Source organism: Neolamprologus brichardi, chromosome 8 (genome assembly GCF_056152115.1).
Source record: "Neolamprologus brichardi isolate AB-2024 chromosome 8, ASM5615211v1, whole genome shotgun sequence".
Classification (NCBI taxonomy): domain Eukaryota; kingdom Metazoa; phylum Chordata; class Actinopteri; order Cichliformes; family Cichlidae; genus Neolamprologus; species Neolamprologus brichardi.
Window position 1 is genome coordinate 6,858,772 of NC_142111.1, and position 19,060 is coordinate 6,877,831.

Below are 19,060 nucleotides of genomic sequence, written 5' to 3' on the forward strand. Positions count from 1 at the left end.
TGACTACTTGGCGGGGCCTGGTGCCTGTTGCTCGGTCAGGCCTCTTCCGGGGCAAAGGAATTTGGATAATAGAAGAAAATGGTTACCAATGGTTACCGCAGGCCCTCGGGCCTCCGGCCTCTGTGCCTGCGGCTCGGTTCACTCTGGCACAGCTGGCTGCTGGCAGAGCCGGCGGGCACGCCACTGCAGCCCCCTCTGGCTTCTGCTCCATGGCTACTGGGTGACCCCTCATCTGGGGCTCTCCTCAGCTCTTCCCAGGAGGGTGGCAAGGATGCCCTCCGGTGGTCCTCCTTAGGCTCTCGGACTCTGGGGCCTCTGGATGTCTGGGGCCTGGATCTCCTCCATGCCTGCTTCATGCCCTGGGGGACGGGGCTATGGCTCTCTACATCCTCTAGCAGACCATTACATAGGGAAACCCTTTGAATACAAGCGTGCTGATCCACACAGGTGTGCACACGGGTGTTCACTGTTCATAGACATAAACTACACCTTTATTGGCTGCTATCTTCAAACACATTGTGCGCTGTCGGTCCTGCTTGCTACACAACAACATTCAATATTTAGTATTTACTGCTGTTTACACATAGCTAGATTAACGTGATGGTGTTGTGTTTAGTATGTTGCTCTGTTTTTTTGCTTGTTTTCTCTTCTTTTTCTCTCAACAGGTGATCCAGGAGATTTTCTTTCTTCTTTCTCTGTGTGCCCTTTCTCACTGTCCCTCTTCCCTTCTGTTTTTCTTTTCCTTCATCTTTCTTTCTCCCTTTCCTATCCCTCAGTCATGTCTGTCCTGTCTGTAACAACTGAAAATAAAATAAAATAAATAATAACAACAAAGGTCAATCAAATGGACCAATACGGCAAGGCCGTGATGATCCATTTGGCAAAGTAAATCCATTGGGTATCCTTGTTGGTCTTCAGACAACAATTCTGACAGCTAAAGAACCAAATGGGACAGGCAAAAAAAAACAAACCCTTTTTAAAGGTGCTTTAGTTTTTTTTCCTTTCGAAGACCTAAGCTAGCATTTTTTGCCATCTTTTCAACGGTCAAAAATCTAGAAAAAAAACATGCTAGCTTTTTGTCCTAGCAGCACAAAAAGCTAGCATTTCACAAAAGTTAACAGAAAGCTAGACAAAAATGCTGTTAGAATTTTATCAGTTGCTAGCACAAAATGCTAGCGTTTTAATAAAAAGCTAGCATAGACAAAAAACTAGCACATATTTAATACAAGATTAAAATGAATTATTATTTTTCCAATCTTTTTGGGGGTATTAAAAAAGTTCAGATAGTGAGAAATGCTGTCATTGTCCAAAACGATAAACATTAGTGTGACTGGAAAGATTACCCAGGACTCTTTACTCTCATTTCTTCATGTACAAAGTATAAAATCTATCTATCCATTTTCTTCTATTATCCAAATTGAGGGGGTGGGGGCTGAAGCCAATCCCAGCTACCATGGGGGGAGTGATAGGGTACACCCTGGACACGTCAGGACGGGGCTAACACAGACACAAATACGTTACACTCACATTCACACTTAATGGTAATTTGGGACCTTTCAATTACTAACTGGATGTCTTTGGATTGTAGAAGTAAGCTGGAGAGAACCCACACAGACGCAGGGTGAAGATGAAAACTCCACACAGAAAGACCCCAGCAAGCCAGTGGATTCAAGCCCACATTTAAAACTTCTTGTTTTGTGAGAGCAGTGCTAACCTCCGTGCATAGCATTGTGGTATTGCAACTTTTTCTTAATTAATTAGGCCTATGCTAGCTATTTATAAACGTCTGTTATTTGTGTTACTTGTGTGGACATTTAAGCTAGTCATGCTTGTCAAAGATCTTCCCTTATTTTTCCATCAGCCAAGCTTACAGAACTTCTTTTTTTGAGTGTTTTTATTTTCTAAAATTGAGGGAATAAACGAAGATAAATGACTCATTTTCATAAAGAATAGGTCTGCTAGTTGCCAGCAGCTCTTAAACATGCTTTACTAAAGACAAGGATTAAAATTAGATTAATGATATCATACAGTATATTATTTATGTGTTATTCTACATTTATCCCCCTGTTAATATAGAGCTGCTTTGTAACCCAACACCTTCCCGCTCAGCTGCTCCTTATGCCCCACATCATAATATATTTCTGGCCTTATGTCACGTTACACTAGTTAGACATCCCAAGCAGACAGGGTGAGAATTACCTGCAGGCTAAAGAAATGAGACAGAGTTGGGGTTGGAGATAGTTTGCATAGCTCAGCTCAAGTGTGTTACCTAAACATTAAAGACAGAGCAGAGATGTGGACTGCAGTCTTTTCTATTCTAGCAGAAAGAGCAAGTTTCAAATATTTTGGGCGATGTGTTGAGCTTATAAGGCAGAGAGGAAATCTCCTGCACTGGAAGGCACGCCTTGAATTATTGCTGGCAAAGAAATATGAATAATATATCTTTCTTTTACACAAAGATGATGAACAAAAGCAGTGTTAGCTTGGCTTTTATGTTTGTATATTTTCCTTAGAGAAATATGGATTTTTAGTTGCTACTGATTGGTGGCCTAATATGTTTTTTTGTGTTTCAGTTCAAAGGTTTGGCTTTACCTCCTCCAAATGGTGCCCAGATGACCCGCCGTATGGCCTTGACCCAGTCGTCCATATCGCTCTGGGAGTTTGCCATGAGCAGGAAGGATTCATGGCTGATGGGTGCCCGATCCTTCTCTCCTGTTCCGCCTGCGGGGACACACAAGGAAGAAGCGTATGAGTGAGTACAACAGAGATGAAATAGGGCTTAATCGTGGAATCAAACTTGTGCTCTGCAGTGTGATGCTACTAGATGGGTTTTATTTTTGGTTATTTGTTTGTTTTTTTGTCTTTGTAGGGAACTGCCTCATAAATTTACCTTGAAATAAATGTCAAACTGCTCAGGACTTTCTCTGAAGTATCCTAGCAGTTGAATACAAGATAATAAATTGTTGAGAAGATGAACTCTAACAGAAAAATCATTTAAAACAAACCATTACTGTTAAGAATTAACAAGTAACTAAACATGTAACATGATCAATAATAAGCCAAAAACCTCACAGATCTGATAAAGGGGAAAAGATTATTTGGATTAAGTTGGAATTGTGATAGCAGCAGATTGCACAGAGAGCATTGTTTTCTAGTTACACATATATAAGTGAATTTGATCTTCTTTACCTTAAGGTTTTGAACTCTTATTAGGTCTCTATGTTATGCATGTTTGATACTAAAATAATACATTTAAACTGAAAACAAGTCCAAAACATACGTTTGCACTGGACTTGAGTGGGCTAAATGCTGGGGTAAATGTTTTGGTTTGGTAAGGTGGATTCAATTCAATTCAATTTTCAGTTCAGTTCAGTTCAAATCACAACAACAGTCGCCTCAAGGCGCTTTATATTGTAAGGTAGACCCTACAATAACACATACAGGGAAAAACCCTGTAAAAAACTTTGGCGACAGTGGGAAGGAAAAACTCCCTTTTAACAGGAAGAAACCTCCGGCAGAGCCAGGCTCAGGGAGGGGCGGCCATCTGCTGCAACTGGTTGGGGAGAGAGAAGGAAGACAGGATAAAAGACATGCTGTGGACGAGAGCCAGAGATTGATAACAAGTGTGATTCAGTGTAGAGAGGTCTGCTAACACATAGTGGGTAATAAATGTAACTGAGGAAGAAATACTCATAGGATGCATCATGGGAATCTCCCAGCAACCTACACCTATTGCAGCATAACTAAGGGAGGATTCAGGATTTCCTGATCCAGCACTAACAACAAGCTTTAGCAAAAAAGGAAAGTTTCAAGCTTAATCTTAAAAGTAGAGATACAGTTCCTTGTTTCTTGTTCTAGAACTGTATTCAAAGCCTACTTGGGAGCTAGTGTATTGCAGATCCTTGTCATAGTGCTTTTGAGACTAGCATCTTTGGCTAAAATGGTATCTATCAATGTTGCTCGGGGTATCTCAGAGACAGAACGGTAATGGTTTTGTGAATAACAGTACAAATGAAAGGTAATTCCTCTGCTAGTCGATTGAATGTCCTAAACATCCCAAAGGTGCTCTTGGACTAAGAGCTGGATATTTACTTTTATTTTTATTTATTTATTTATTTATTTATTTCATTTTTAAGGGCATTTTAAAATCTAGAAAAGGTATATAGTTATAGGTTTTGGTACTGTGACTCTGTGAATATGGCCTCATGATGTAACAACAAAGAACGAGAGCTGATTTGAAGGCCTGGAGAAACCACAGTTTTGCTGGTAGGGTGTTGATATCTAAATGTATAGTTTATTCATCAAACTGAACATTTTAGAGACAGTGACACTTGAAGATACCCCCCCTCTCACACACACACACACACACACACACACACACACACACACACACACACACACACACACACACACACACACACACACACACATCCAACTTCTAAACAATTAAAAAAATAAATAACATAATCACATTTTGAAATAACCCCTCAAAAATGATGCAAACATCTAAAAGTACCCCTCCCTCAATCTCTTGAAAACTCCTTTTTTAAATTTAAATTGAAGGTCTTAATTTAGGCTCAAATATCAACATCTTTTAAAGGTTTAAAAAATGTTATTTGAAGATGAACAAGGTAGCAGATTTTCTTTTCCCTCCCTAGATGAGACATTTAGATGGGACATTAGTGAATTCAAAGTGAAAATTATCTGATTTTATCAAAGATATTTTATAATATTTCTGACAGCAGCAAATGTCCATTTTTTAATTTTGTGTATTAAACTTGTTTCGTTTGGATAAACCAGGTTGAAAAATCACTGTGCTTTAGAAATGTGGGTTTCTTACCACTAGATGGCATAGCTGTCCTATTGGGTGCTTGTACTTTTGCACTGTGACCCACACTGTGGTCCAGAGAAGAAGTGATGGATCTAAAACATTAGCAAAGCTCATAGCTGCCTGAAAATGTGGGGAAGAAAATCACATCGTACTGTAAACTCGGTGTGAGTCACAGTGAGCGATGCCAGGTTGATATAAGAATATCAGACATCTTATTTTTGTTTTTCAAATGTGTGAAATGTGATCTGTTGTGATCTTCAGCAGCATTAGGGTTAGATGTGGGCAATTGGCTGTGGGTGCAAAGTCACCGTCACTGTTGTTACAGTCATTTAGTTGTGAGAAGGTAAACCAAATATAAACAGTGGTGCTATAAAGCTAAGTGCCATTGTCACCCAGCTTTTCAAACTCACACTACCATGATCAACAATACACAGCGGCGTGTCATCACAAATACTCCACTGTCTGGGAATACTGTGAGGAAATAGACTCACTGTCAAGCTTGCTTGTATTAATGAGCAATATATGTAGTGTCATAGAAGCATGAGTCGTAAATAAGTCCACAGGAGAAGAGGGGTGATAAAAATGTAGAGAAGAGATTTGGACATTAAAGTGCTACCACATCTCCTCTACACACACAGAGCCACTTAAATCGGAACATCCAAGCCTGGATTGACCAGCGACACAAAGATCCTATTTGCAGCCAGTTAAGATAATGTTTACTGCAGACAGTCGTCTGACTGGGTTTTCCTCTTCAGCTCCCTGCAATGAATTTGATTTTGGTTGCTCCACACAGGCATGAGACAGAGGTTGACATTTGAGATGCAAAGAGGTTAAATGTTTGCAGAGCACATGCGTAAAGCTGCAGTGTTAGGAGTTAGGAGTGCCTGTGTATATTCCATTTAGATTATCCCTGGAGATACGCCCTGCTTCAGTATTTAAATGTCACAAAGCTCATAGACACTGTGGAATAAACGATAAGGAGTGGAAAGGATGAGTGGAGGAAGACAGGAGTATAAACAAGAGCTCTCCTAGCTGAAGTCACTGTTTGAACTTAGTAAACTGTCACAGTAGGTTGAGATACCTGCACTCAGTTGAGGTAGTGCATTACTTTCTCATTATAAGTATATTTATGTCCAGGGGTGCACATAAGTGGTCCGCAGGTGCGCATTCGGTGTCAAAATAAAAGACGGCATATTCTGCACCACATCTCTGTGCGTTCATCATTTGTTTGAAGCCAGCTCACCTCCTCCAACCACTTTTCCGAGAATACGCGCTTCTTTTGCGGTTCGGACTCCTTCTGACATTTCTTTGGAGGTGGAGGAACACCAAAATAATTGCTTAAAGGAGCTTCTTCGACATCTTTAGGAGTTCTAAACAAAGGTCTGTCCTCCTCCAGAAAATCTTATGTACGCAAACGTGCGTTGCAACGTCTTATCTAGTGCACGTCTTTTATATAGACAGTGAATGCGCACCTGCGGACCACTTATGTGCACCCCTGTTTATGTCACTTATATTTTTATCCTGTGGACTGGCTGTCTGTCTTCTTATTAAACAAAATTGAACAATTATTTTTCTGGCATCCCCATCTATGAAGTTGCTTAAAAAAATGTATCAATTACCTATCATTTAAAAATCATTCAGTCAAAAGTAACACTATTATTTGTTACAGCAAACAAGCAAAACACTTTTCAGTATGTTTGCATTAAAGGTTTTCAAATAATAAGAAATACAAGTAATATACTTGTGTCATCATCTGATTCAGCCGCAACATACCTGCAAAATATAAACAGTAAAGCTTATAAATCTGGATACTGCCCCTCAGTAAGCTTCCAGAAACTGGACAATCAGAAGAATGTGGGTTTTTGAGAGGGAGGGGTTAAAGAGCATGAGCAGCTTGTTTCAGATAGTGGATGAACTAAGGAACTGCATAAAGGGTTGGTGTAAGATAAGCGGGTCAAGTTTTTCTTTTTTTTAAAGGGAAATCATATAAAGTTACTCTGTTAGTTTCTGAAGTTACTCTACTCCCAGAATGGACATATGGAGCTGTGTGCATGGGGTCTTTCCGGGTACTCCGGCTTCCTCCCAAAGACATGCAGTTAGTGGGGCTAGGTTAATTGGTAACTGTGTCTATGTGTCAGCCTGTGACAGACTGGCGACCTGTCCAGGGTGTACCCTGCTTCTTGCCCTGGGATAGGCTCCAAATGAATGAGTGACCAAGAAAGGGAAACAATAAAAACAATAAAAATAGATTACACAACAGATTCTGCTTCCTGATACGTTGTACCAACTATACAGTGAGTGATGGCTACGAGATCAAATAGTGGTATGACCAAGTGGCAGCCTCTGAAACTTAAAAATGAAGTTCCTGAAAGACTGCACGTCCTCTAGTGGCCACTTGAGGCACCAGAAAGCAAGTAACTCCCAACAGACGCTCCCGTTAGAACGCCTAACTTTTGAGCATTAACAAGCATGTTTACAGCCTATGGGTGGTTTCCTGCTTCATAAGAACTTTACAGGGGGTTGAATTTTTAAAATAACTTTTCCACAAAGCTACCTGGACTTAGCACTCCACTTTTTCTTCCATATAAGCTTCTGGCTCCATGAAATCTGCACGCCAGCAACCAAAACACTAACATCAAACCTTCAAAATGTGTAGTCCAACATGAGTGGGTCAAATGCCCATAGGCTTTCTATCTATAGATATCTATAGTTTGACAATCTATTACAGACTGTAGCAGTGCTAACCATAACCAAAGACACAGATACCCTTGTAACCACAATGTAGAACTATTGTATTCTCCAAACACGCATTACAGCACAGGAACAGCTGTAATTTACCAGTAGCTGTGTGCAAGTGACCTCTCAGTCATGCAAGTAACTGCCAAGAGACATTAATTTGCTCATAAAGGTATAAAACCACTTTACCTAAAACAGAAGGGAAGAAGTTCAACAAGTCAGTATACTGCAGTGTGAAAATATGAGTGGATTAAACTAAAAGAAAAGTTGTTAGACAGGAATTAGCCAGCTCAGTGCTTTTCTGCAAAGTAGTCAGCGTGTCATTCTCTTTTGTATTCACATATTTTGAAGAAGTAAAAGGCATTTTGCAGCAAAGCTTTTTATATAATTGCTCTTGTTGAGGCATTGAAATTTTGAAAAAACACCATCCGTTAAAAGTGTTCTTTGTGGGGCAGGAGGACAGGGCGGTCATGTTAAATCTGTGAAAAAAAAGCTCCATAAATAAAAGTTCTAAACATGCTGTAAATCTGACAGTTTCAAAGCTGCTCGGCCGCTCCACCTCACTGTCTGCTACACTTGTAAAAAATCTCCAGCATCTGTTTCCCGTTACCTTGGAGATGTTGTTTCTTCAGTCTGTCCGGTTTACAGCAGACCGGCCCCATGGCTGAGTGAGCGGCGTGGGCAGGGGCAGGCGCTGCCTCCGGCCTAAAGCTAGAGCTCGCAAGAGTGGCTCCTCCGCCACCGCCAAGTCCGTTTGGAAGCAGATCAGTACGCAGGTAGCACCGATGGCCAGAACCTGCCAGCGAGGCATGCTCGATGCCAGCGGAAACTAAACCCCGTCAAATGACCCCAGCTTCTTACTCCTCACTCGTTTATTCTGCCCTTCCATTCACTCCTCTCTTCCTGTCTCTCACATTCAGCAGTGTGGGCAGCAGGTCCGTTCCCTCAGCCCCCCTGGGGAGAAGCAAATCCCTGAGGAGGAGTGTAACAAGTCTCTCTCTCTCTCTTTCTGAGTGTGCAGTATCTGGGAGATGGGCTGTCCTCCAGTCTTTGTCAAACAAACCCGTACACACACACACACACACACACACACACACACACACACACACACACACATATATACAAAGAGAAACGGGGCAGTTTCTATCAGGCTCTGTGAGACAGATTCTTCCTTAAATGAGACAGAACAAAAAATATGTTACTGATACATATCCCTTTTACAAACTATTCTAGAAGTTTCTACAGCTGGTTGCAATTTCAGAAAACTTGATGCGTTGTTCTGTCTTGTAAAATGTCTCTTGAGCAATTTAACCAGCCAATATGTGACCATGTATTCTGTTGACAGAAAAGAAGCAAAAAAGAAAACCGAGCATATTTTTCATACCCGCTGCTATAAAATACCGTTAATGTGATGCATCTTGCATGCATCTGACTCATTTAAAGTCAGAGAGAATCAACATGGGACCCAACATGTAGCTGTGTTAATGTTACAAAGGTCAAAGTGTAAAGAGAACTGGTTCTTTACTTGCAGTCAGACATTTAGGGTTGCCATATGAGGCAAAAGGGCTTTTCAAACACACAAAAATCCTATGTGTGTGTGTCTGTGTGTATTATTCATCCGTGGGTGATGTACTGTGTGAGCAACTAGTCCACAGTAATGAATTGGCAGAAGCTATCACATTTGCACAGCCGCAATTGCGCGTGCTCTTGTCCAGGTGGCTTATCATTGCGCCGCACCGCCAGAATAGAGGGTTAATATCCCCGAGCCAGCCGCTAAGTTAAAAAAGAATAATTTAGGATATCTACTTATTTGCTTATTTCCCTCATGCCTGTAGACTTTAAGACAAGCTCAATTCAGACTCAGGCACATGACTGTTGAATCGGCTTTGTTTGGGTGTGCTGCTAGCTTTGTCTCGAGTACACACTGATTTAAAAAAAAAAAAAAACATAATAGAAGCCCAGTTTTTAATTGCAGGCATGCAGAACTGCTCATGTTATTTCAGACAAATGCCAAAAGGAATTTGGTGTTTTTTTCTGCTTCCACTCAAGTGACATTTAAGAGAGGGCTGTCTGCAGAGATGCAGGATAAATGCAGGCTAGTTATGACTTTGATGTTTCACATTTGTCAAACACTGAAAAACATTCAGCAGCACTTGCTTGCTTGCATGGGGGTTATTGTGTTGCTAGTATCTGCGTTGTGTCTACCTTTTCCAATACGGTTGGCTACTTAGCACCACAAAAAAGAATGACCAGTGTGTGTGTGTGTGTGTCTGCGGCCAGACACACACACACACACAAACGTAGTCTTGCCAGAGCAGAGTCTATCAGTCAATGACATGACCCAGATGAAAAGCCAAGGTCTCTGGGCTCCCTTGAAAGACAAGGCTACTATTACAGCAGACAAAAGAGTGCTGAAAGTGAAGGAAAACCAGGCGCTGATTTATCAGCACTGATAGAAAAGTCCCCACCTTCATTTCTGGTCTGACCTCATATCGAGGGGTTACCAGTGCAGAAGTCCCAAACAGCTGCAGTGCGTGCGGTTGCACCGCTGCTCGTGACCGCCTGTTGCAAACAGATGTAGTTCAAAACGGTTCATTTTTAAACCTTTACATACAAATGATTCATTTTCCAGCCAGAAATAAAAGGTGAACCTAATGTGAGGGAAAATTTAACCGTTTTAAATGGGACAGTGAATTTGGGCTGCAATCTGTTTGTCTTTTTCCCAAATCTGTTTGTGTACAAATCATAAAAACTGAAAAAACTATGGATACTGACAATAATTTGACCATAAAATATGTTTGATTCAGTTCATCTTTATTACATATTGGGCAATAATGCAGCCCCTCAGGTCATCTTCTACCTGAAACAAGCTTGTTAACCCTTCCCATTTAACCCTCTGAACTGTAAATCATCATAGGTGTTGATGCTAGCCCTACCCATACTCTAACCTCATATTCTGAGGTGATTGTTTTCTTTGTTCCCTGATTTCCAGCTCAACAAAAAATCTTTGATGATTATACTTTCTATATTTGCAAGTCCGTTAGAGGGTCTGAGTTATGTAAATTGTGTCATCGGGCGATGAGGGTCCGTGCAGACCACATAAACTTGTCTGCGCAGAATTTCCGTTACAATGGACAAACTACACATGCTCCCCGGGTGGTGGACTTCAAAGAAATATAACAGAAATTACTACTCTGCAATCAGGTCTCCAGCTGTCTGCAGTGGAGGAAAATCAAGGCTTTAGACTTCTGAAGGTTAAAGGTCCTGATCCTATGCTTTACAGGCCCAACTATCAACGTGGGAACATAAATCCCTCATGAGGCCACCCCACCCCTTTGAATCCAGGTTTCTTCTGATTGGCTGTCCCTCACAAAAAGAACATTTGAACTCCAGGTGGGTGAAGCTGTTGCGCTCACAACCAGATCTGTGTGGCTGATGTGAGCATCTTAGACACGTTTTCCTTACTGACATACAAAGACATCATACATTCATACACACACACACACACACAGAATCAGAATACTTTAATAATCCCTAAGGAAATTATGGCAAAATTATGGAAAGCATTTTCAGTGCTCAGAGTGAGTAGCAAAGTGCTATACTAGCCCATTTATATAGAATATGACTGAAAATTAGGAAACGCACAATAAAAATACCCTTAAAAAATTACCTGCCACCTGATTAAACAGATTAACATTTTTAGGTCTCTGCTCTATGGAAACGTATGCAAATGTAAATTTTACAAAATCCTGTTTTTTGTATAACAGAGACAACAACATAGCAACACGGCACTCCACTGTATATGTTATAGTGGCGAATCACTGTTCAGTGAGCTCATTATTGTATGTTTCAAGAGGTACCGCTCTGTGAAATTGGCTGCACACATGGCCAGACACGTTAATGATTGCTTTAGAAATGAGAGGAAGCATCATTTTAACACAAGGTACAGACTCGAATCTCCAAGCCTATTCATTTCATACAAACGGGAGCGTGTAAACCTTCATCACACTAAGCCGATTACAGGCTGGAGGAAGAAAGAGCATGCTAACACGTGCTTCTGCGCTGAGCAGACAACAAATCTAACGTGATGTAAACAGCAGATGGAGTCGTCATAAATTATGGACAGGAGGGAAAACATAACTCATACAGACTGATCCCGATAAGCTTTTATTACAGTTAGAATCCGGCAGGATGTGGACTGTGGATCTTGAGTGACTAACTTCCACCCTCAGCATGTACACACCTAACATGAACTGAATTTCTTTGGAGTCTTGTGGTTCCTGCATCCTTCTAAATGATATTTGTCTCCTTTGACTGACCTCCTCCTCTCCTCTTTCTTTACACTCGTCTCCTGCCTTCTCTAGCTGTGCTTCTTACTCCTCTCACATGTCGGGGTTCTTAAGACTTTTCTGGGGTTCACACCCTTCTGCGATATTGACTGGCCTTAAACAAACCACATAGACACTCACAAGCCTGGCGGCCAGTCTAAACAGAAGAAAAGATCTCCAAGCAAACACCACAGAATGAGTAATAAACAGTCAAACTATTACAGAGGTCATTTGCAGTATGGATTAGAGAACCCGATTTAGAGATTATACCTGTAGCTCTGTGGCTGTTTAGTTGTGGCCCATTTTTATACGCATATCTTCTTAGATATGTCTTAATATACACGTTAAACTGCTGCTCAGAGATGGTATTATTTTAATCTGTTACACAAAAGGTTAAGTATTATGACAAACTTCACCTTCATGACAATAAAATGTGTTGTATTGATTGAGGGAAACCTTGGAAAGCCATGTGAGGTCAATCTAGCTGGACCAGTTGGCCGCGGGCAGCGCTTCTGTGTTTGAAGCATGACGGCTCACTAACAGTCCTGAAATCTACGGTCTCAGAGCAACAGCATGATGGAGGGCGAGGCTGTTCTCTGTCTTATTTCATGTTACTCTCACACAGTAATTGACTTTCATGCTCACACGCCACAAGCTAGAAATACAATACTGGAACTGCCAGCACTGAGGTCAAGAGACGCAAGACAAGGAGGCAGACCACTGTGGACAACAGCGCTCTCTAGTGTTAGCAAACAGAGTAGGAACTAAAGAATAAATAGAGTCCAGGCACAATGCATATGAGTAGGTGTGTGAGGCGATATGAGACGGTGAATAGCAAATTGAATGCTAACTATAACAGCTAGGAGAGACTAAAATTATTTTACAGGTTCTTTTTTAATACAAAAGGAAGCTCAGTGAAATTAATGTCATGCAAACTAGCAACTGATGGGAATTCCTTGCTGCTTCCCGTATCTAATCTGTGGTCACGTGATTTCAGATATTTGCATCGCTCACCGTAAAACAGGATATTACATTTTTGGCTCAGACGGTCAGCACAGAGATAAACGCACAATTGGAAACCTGCAGGTTTTTGTGATAAGGGTGCAGAGAATAAGGGATCTCACCTGGTACGATCTCAAACAGGTGCCTTCCTGGTTCGTCTGGATTAGCTGTGAGTTCATTGACCAGGCATCCCTGCAGTGGTATACAGCCCTGAAACGCACAGGAAGAAGCTTTCAAATAGTTTCCCACCACAGAAGCATCGATTTCCTTTGTCTTTTCTCCACTTTCACTAGTTTCTCGACTTTTTACTTATATTTTACTGTAACTTTCCAGAAAACTGGCTAAAGAAAGAAAGAAAGAAAGACAAATATGAGGAGCTGGGCACACTGAGATAAACACTTGTGGTTTGGAGTGACCGTGACCTACAACATGACCTGTGATGGATGTCAATTTCCTGGCTTCTGTGACGTAACACTCGGTCAGTTGGTAGTTTATGAAAATCTTATTTTAACAGGTAACCTTATCCATGGCAAATGTTTAGGATGCAAATGAGTCCAAGCCTGTGATAAAATCTGTTTTTGTGCCCCACTTGACTCACTGCAGTGGCGACACCCTCTCTCTCTGTTTTCAGTCACCTCTGCCAACGTGTTATCACAGCTTACAAATAGTTTGCTTGTGGTCTCTATTCCTAACTAAACTCTGAGTTATTCTGGCAGGATATGGTGGAAACTCCAGGCTAATTTTAAGATCATTTGACAGACAGGTACAGTTAGTACCTGCGTAACCCTCTGAGGTCTAAACCCAAACCTGTGTCATGTTTTCAAGGGTTATGGTTTAACTCTGTTAGGTCTAAGTCATCATTGATGATCTTTTTAAGTTGAAATTTGGCACGCCATTTGGAATAATATTAAGACTTAGGGTACTCCCATTAGGCAATCCAAAGTGTGGCCAAGCATGCTGGACCAACAGTGCCCGATTCTTTTGGGATTGCTGCAAATTGTGCTCGGGCAAGTGTGCCATGCCCTGACCTGCTCAAAGAGCAAGGATCAATCCCTGGCTGATTGATCTGGAGTGATTGACCATGTCTAAGAAAGGATCTCCAGTCCAGTGTTAATAACCAACTCTGCAAACCTGAGGACTGGGTGTGACTGATTCCAAAAGCAGCCCCAAATGAGCCACAAAATAGCGCACAGATTTACTCGGATTCTGCAAGATTGCCTGTTTTTGCCATCGTAATGAAATGTGTGCGTTAGAGGCTTGAGTCTGACTTAGTTGCCTATTTTCACACCCCCCCCCCCCCCCACCTCCTGTTTCCTCCCTCCTTATTACTCACCTCTTAGCCCCTCTAAAATTTTAAGCAGCTACTCCTGTGATTGAACAGGGACCCACACAGATTATCAGAATACATTATCCAGATCAATACCCATTTAGCCCCGAGAACTTAGGGCCAAGTGAGCTGTGAAGAGATGCCAGCGTCTGTAGGTCGGCCCCGTTAATCTCCACACTGGCATCCTCCATCAAACAGGCAGAAGAGTCTGCCAAACAGCCTCAGCCTGAGGGCCGGGCTGTCGCCAGCATTAGTCGCCATGGCAACAAATGGAAAGGGGTGGAAGCTGTGGATGGATAGAGCACAGGGGCAGGGCAGGATGGGTGTCCCAAGGGTGCTATGTGCTCAGAATAACACAAGTAGCTGGCTGGGGATGAATGACTAAGAAAAGGCAACACGTAACCCGAGAACACAAATCACGCAGAAAAGTAGGCTAGATAGCACTGTTTGTCCTTCCCTGCATTTTAACCAATGATACGGGAACTGTGCGCACATGTAAGGGCTTCAAAGCAGCTGCAAACAGATGCGGCCACGCCTACTTTAACCTCGTTTGTACACGAATGCCAGTCAGTTATTCTTCTAGCCTGGCCTCTCGAGGTTTGTTCACACTTTTATCTCACGTTGGCAACAGTGCAACATGAACAGCTAGCGCATTGTTACTCATGGACATTACGCAGTGCTGTTGATCGGTACCGCGTGCCTAGATCTGAACCTGAAGCACCCCAGACTCGTCCTGTTTGGCACGTGCCATGCCCAGATCTATAAACACACGCCTCTTAAAAGTAATCAGTGCCAGAAATGGACGTAAAGCAAGAAACGAAGGAGCAGTAAAGAATTACTGGAACAGAAAGCCATGTACAATGCTGATGCTGCCAAGGTTTCGAAGCACCATAATGTCAGGCTGAAAAAATCTAAAATCATATGAAAGAAGTAAGTGATGGGGTTGGGCATAAATCAAATCAAAACAAAACCAAATATAAACTTTAAGTTTAAGCTCTTTTTAAGCTTTTTTTGTTTATTTTGTCAAAGGTTTTGTGTATTACAACCAGAGTCATGGTTGTGTGATGGTGGTGCCCTTTGTGTACCACCAGATAACTGGACTCTGTTTGTTCAGCAGTGTATTCCACCCCCCCAGACCAACACACACGATGAAAAGGAAAAGAAAACCCCCATAGATCCTCATCCAGCGCTGCCTTTCCTGCTACCAATTATCACATCCTTTCATCTTGGTAGTGGGGCAGTCATGTTCTGTTCGCAGCAGCGCTCGGACTACACCCTCCCCACCCACGCCTCCACCCCCGACCACACTCCGGGCCTCAGGTTTCCTATCGATTAAGAGATGAGAGGGTTAAAAAAAAAGGCCAGAATCACAATTTCTCACACAACTCAGAGGGTGTGCACGCATGAGGGGGTTTGTGATGGTGTGTGTGTGGTGTGTGTGTGTGCACGTGTGCAGTCAGCCACACACTACATGTGACTTGAATCCCTTGGAAGTTGCGAATCAATATGAGCTGGATGAGTATTGGCAAGCTCTGATTAAAGACTGTCATTTTTTCTCCTCAAAATTGGAGACAGAGAAGTGGGGAACACGTCATTGTGTGTGTGTGTGTGTGTGTGCGCGTGCGTGCGCATCAGTCAATCACGAACCTTCCGTCTTTTATTGTTGGATTACATCGCTTCTTGTTGCATCTACAACTAAACCTATTAGCTTCACTGAATCTCCATCTAAAAGTCTTCGATATAAGTGTGTGTGTGTGTTTGTGTTTTGTAGGAATGCAGAGTGGGAAAATGTGAGTCAGCTGTTTGCCACAGGAGATGGCGTTCAACGAAGTAGCAATGGGATTGATTGGAGGTTTATTCTGTAGACAATTTTACAATGATGTACTAATGCAGTAGGAAGACAGGCGTCACACGCTGCCCTGCAGTTTGTACTAATGCACTGAAACGTCTGCTGAGTGTGGTGAGTTATCATTACAGCTGAGTGTTTTCATCTGACAGCAATAAAGCACACGCAGTATTACTGTTGGTAGCGGTCACTCATTGTTTTTAACTATGAGAACCATGAGGAGGCAGAATTGGAATTTGTTACTTACTTGCATGTAAATGTAAAAAAACAAGGTGTTTAGCAAATATAAATAATAATATTGGATAAATATAAGCTTTAAGAATGTGCCTTATTGCACTATGCACTTTTATTAGTCATTGTTCAAGTTTTTAGGGATAAATAGTGATAAATGTTTTTTCTGCGTATCTTCCGTGTGTCTTTGATTTATTACTGTTAGTTTATTGCTTTATTCAAATGTAATCATTTGTAGTGGCAGTATCTGCCTAGTGCAGCTGCACAAGGTGCTCAAGAAGAAGTGATATTGATATATGTTGTTATATGTTGCATTTTTCCCACCCCTAAAGAAATGTTAAAAATCTGAAAACGAAATACTGAGCCACATATGATGTTACCCACATATATGTGGGTAACAGACATCTCCAAAAACGCCGGAGCACTTTTGCAAATATGTGATGTCTTCATAAATCGAGCAGTTATTTGAAGTTTACACAGCTACATTTTTGTCTGAAAATATCTTAAAAGTTTATTTTGTGACCCAGAAAGAGTAACATTAAAACTAAGTAGCTGCCGCCATTGTTGGAAACTGGAATTGGCTGGGAATTATGGGATAGGTTGGGCCATGAAGAGTACACCCGACCCATCCTTCAAATTCAGAGAAATGAAGGACGCATTTGTTGGCCGCATTTGGAGCAGCCTTCGAATTGGGACAGCCTTCGTCGCCTGGCTGTGACTTAATCGGCCTTCAAGTGCGGCCTCTAAAGGATGCAGCCTATAAACTGGAACATACCTAAAGTATCTGAATTTCACGAGCGGGACCACAGCGGGACCACGCCTCCAAACATGCTCCTTCCAGATCTTATCTATATATGTTCCCCCACTTCTACAAGCTGTTAATTCTCATTTACGTGCCCCATCCTCCCTCCCCTTTTCAATTCTTTAACTTCTTCACTTCTATTTAGTACATGGGGATCTGCTAGGCCTCTCTATTGCCCCCAAGTAGCCAATAAATGGAATGAATGCATGTTTAAGGTGGGTTTAAGTCCAGTGCTCAACTGTAGAGTGACTTAAAACAAGCAGATTTCTCACAGATGGAAATTAGGATAATTTTTTCTTGAACTAATGGCTCAACGTGCTGTTTGGCAAAACTGCAATCAGATCTAATGATACAGAAAAATGTTTGGGAACAAAGTCGTTTACAGAGATGACGTCAGAGGAAAACAGGGCTTGCTCGAGAGTACTTAGGGATCAACAAGAGTTTCTTTAATTAATGGGCAATCTGCTCTGCCACGTGAGCTGCCCATGCTTTGATTTGAAAGACCTAAATTAGTTTTTTCCCCTTCCCTCACTCAGACTGAACATCAGCTGCAGATTTGAAAAGCTTCAGATCAAATCATTTACATGAAGGTTTCTCATGTATTCAGCTGCACAGTAAACTCCATATGTTTGAGCTGCATGACTCAGCTGTCCCGTCCTCCAAAAGGAAGCTGCACCTCACTATGTAAATATAATCACGCCGGCCAAAGAGCAGTGCTCCAGCTTTTAATTTCGCCACCCTCTGACTGTTTTCCGTTGTGTGTGAACGTGGCTGAAATATTACCTGCGGTTTGGTTTCTTCCTCGTCTTTGTAGAAGTAGAGCTGGTCCGAGCGCAGCACGAACCAGCGCAGCTGCCAGTTCTTCATGATGCTGCGCTGCTTCTTCAGCCACCCCGCCTTCAGAGCCCCCTCGTGGAGGCTCGGGGAGGCTGGGCGGCACGATCCTCGCGACACCTCACTCATCACCATGCTCTTTGACCTGGCTGATGACACATACACAACACACAGCATATTTTTTAGGCTTATACACAAGCAGCTGAAAGCAAAGGATATTGCTTGTTTTGATTTATTTACCATCTTATTGTTTGCGTTCTAGTAGGTGTATGCTCTCCCTCTTTTTTTATCCTGAATGCACATAGTGCTCTACCAGGGGCTTTAGTCATGACAGCCTTTTAACCCAGGCTGCTCCACATAAAAGGGAATGGGACTGCAGAGAGGCAGCAGACACAAAAACTAAGGGGAAAAACACCCACACACCCACACAGACACACACCATGCATAGCCTCGGGTGACAGGGATAACCCCCCTTCAATTTCAGAGGTCCTTGGAATAGACTTATTGTGCAGAGGTACAACCCAGCAGAATAGCTGAGGCTTTTGAGCTCAGATAATAGGACCACATGGGACTGACTGGCTGACTGAATGATGCTCAATAAACGTGTGTAACCTGAGCTCAAGTCAAAGATGGGTTTTAAAAGGGAGTGTGTGGCAGCTTTATAGCTACCGAGGTACTCAGATTTTCCTGGTATGACATCAGCGGTTAAATAATGTCATTTTTGTAGTTATTGCACTGACATTTAAATAAAACTTCTGTAGACATAAAGGAGCGTGACTCTACACTGAGATGTGTGTTTTCATCAGACATTAAAGGATACATTATTTTTACACACTTACAAAAAGGTTTGGCACAGATAAATAAACCTGGGGCAAACTAGTGAAAGGCTATTTGATGATCATGTATTATTTAGAGCAATCAATTCTGCTGACGTCCTCCCTGCTGGTGTGTGTTCTTTGCCCCCCCACATACCTCAGACACACACACACACACGTATACATGGAATCGATGGCACTGAGGCATGGAAGGGGAAGAAAATCAATTTTTATTCTTTTTTATTGTCCCACATCTTTACCTTCAGCCTATACATTGAGCTTAACGAACATGGCTCATATCATTTTTA

The 19,060-nt window shown here is 42.0% G+C and overlaps 1 protein-coding gene across 2 annotated transcripts in view; it reads right to left on the reverse strand.

The window, feature by feature from the left end:
- arhgap22b (Rho GTPase activating protein 22b) overlaps positions 1 to 19,060 on the reverse strand; it is a 33,802-nt gene that overhangs the window by 5,782 nt on the left and 8,960 nt on the right. Inside the window, exons 2-4 of one of the 2 annotated variants that reach the window (XM_087845072.1) lie at positions 17,887 to 18,086; positions 13,020 to 13,107; positions 2,593 to 2,721 (exon numbers count right to left, since the gene is read on the reverse strand). In XM_087845072.1, coding sequence (XP_087701198.1) covers positions 2,593 to 2,721; positions 13,020 to 13,107; positions 17,887 to 18,086 — 417 coding nt within the window. Of the gene's footprint in view, positions 1 to 2,592; positions 2,722 to 13,019; positions 13,108 to 17,886; positions 18,181 to 19,060 lie in introns of those variants that run through there. The other variant, XM_035915097.2, reaches the window with a different exon arrangement.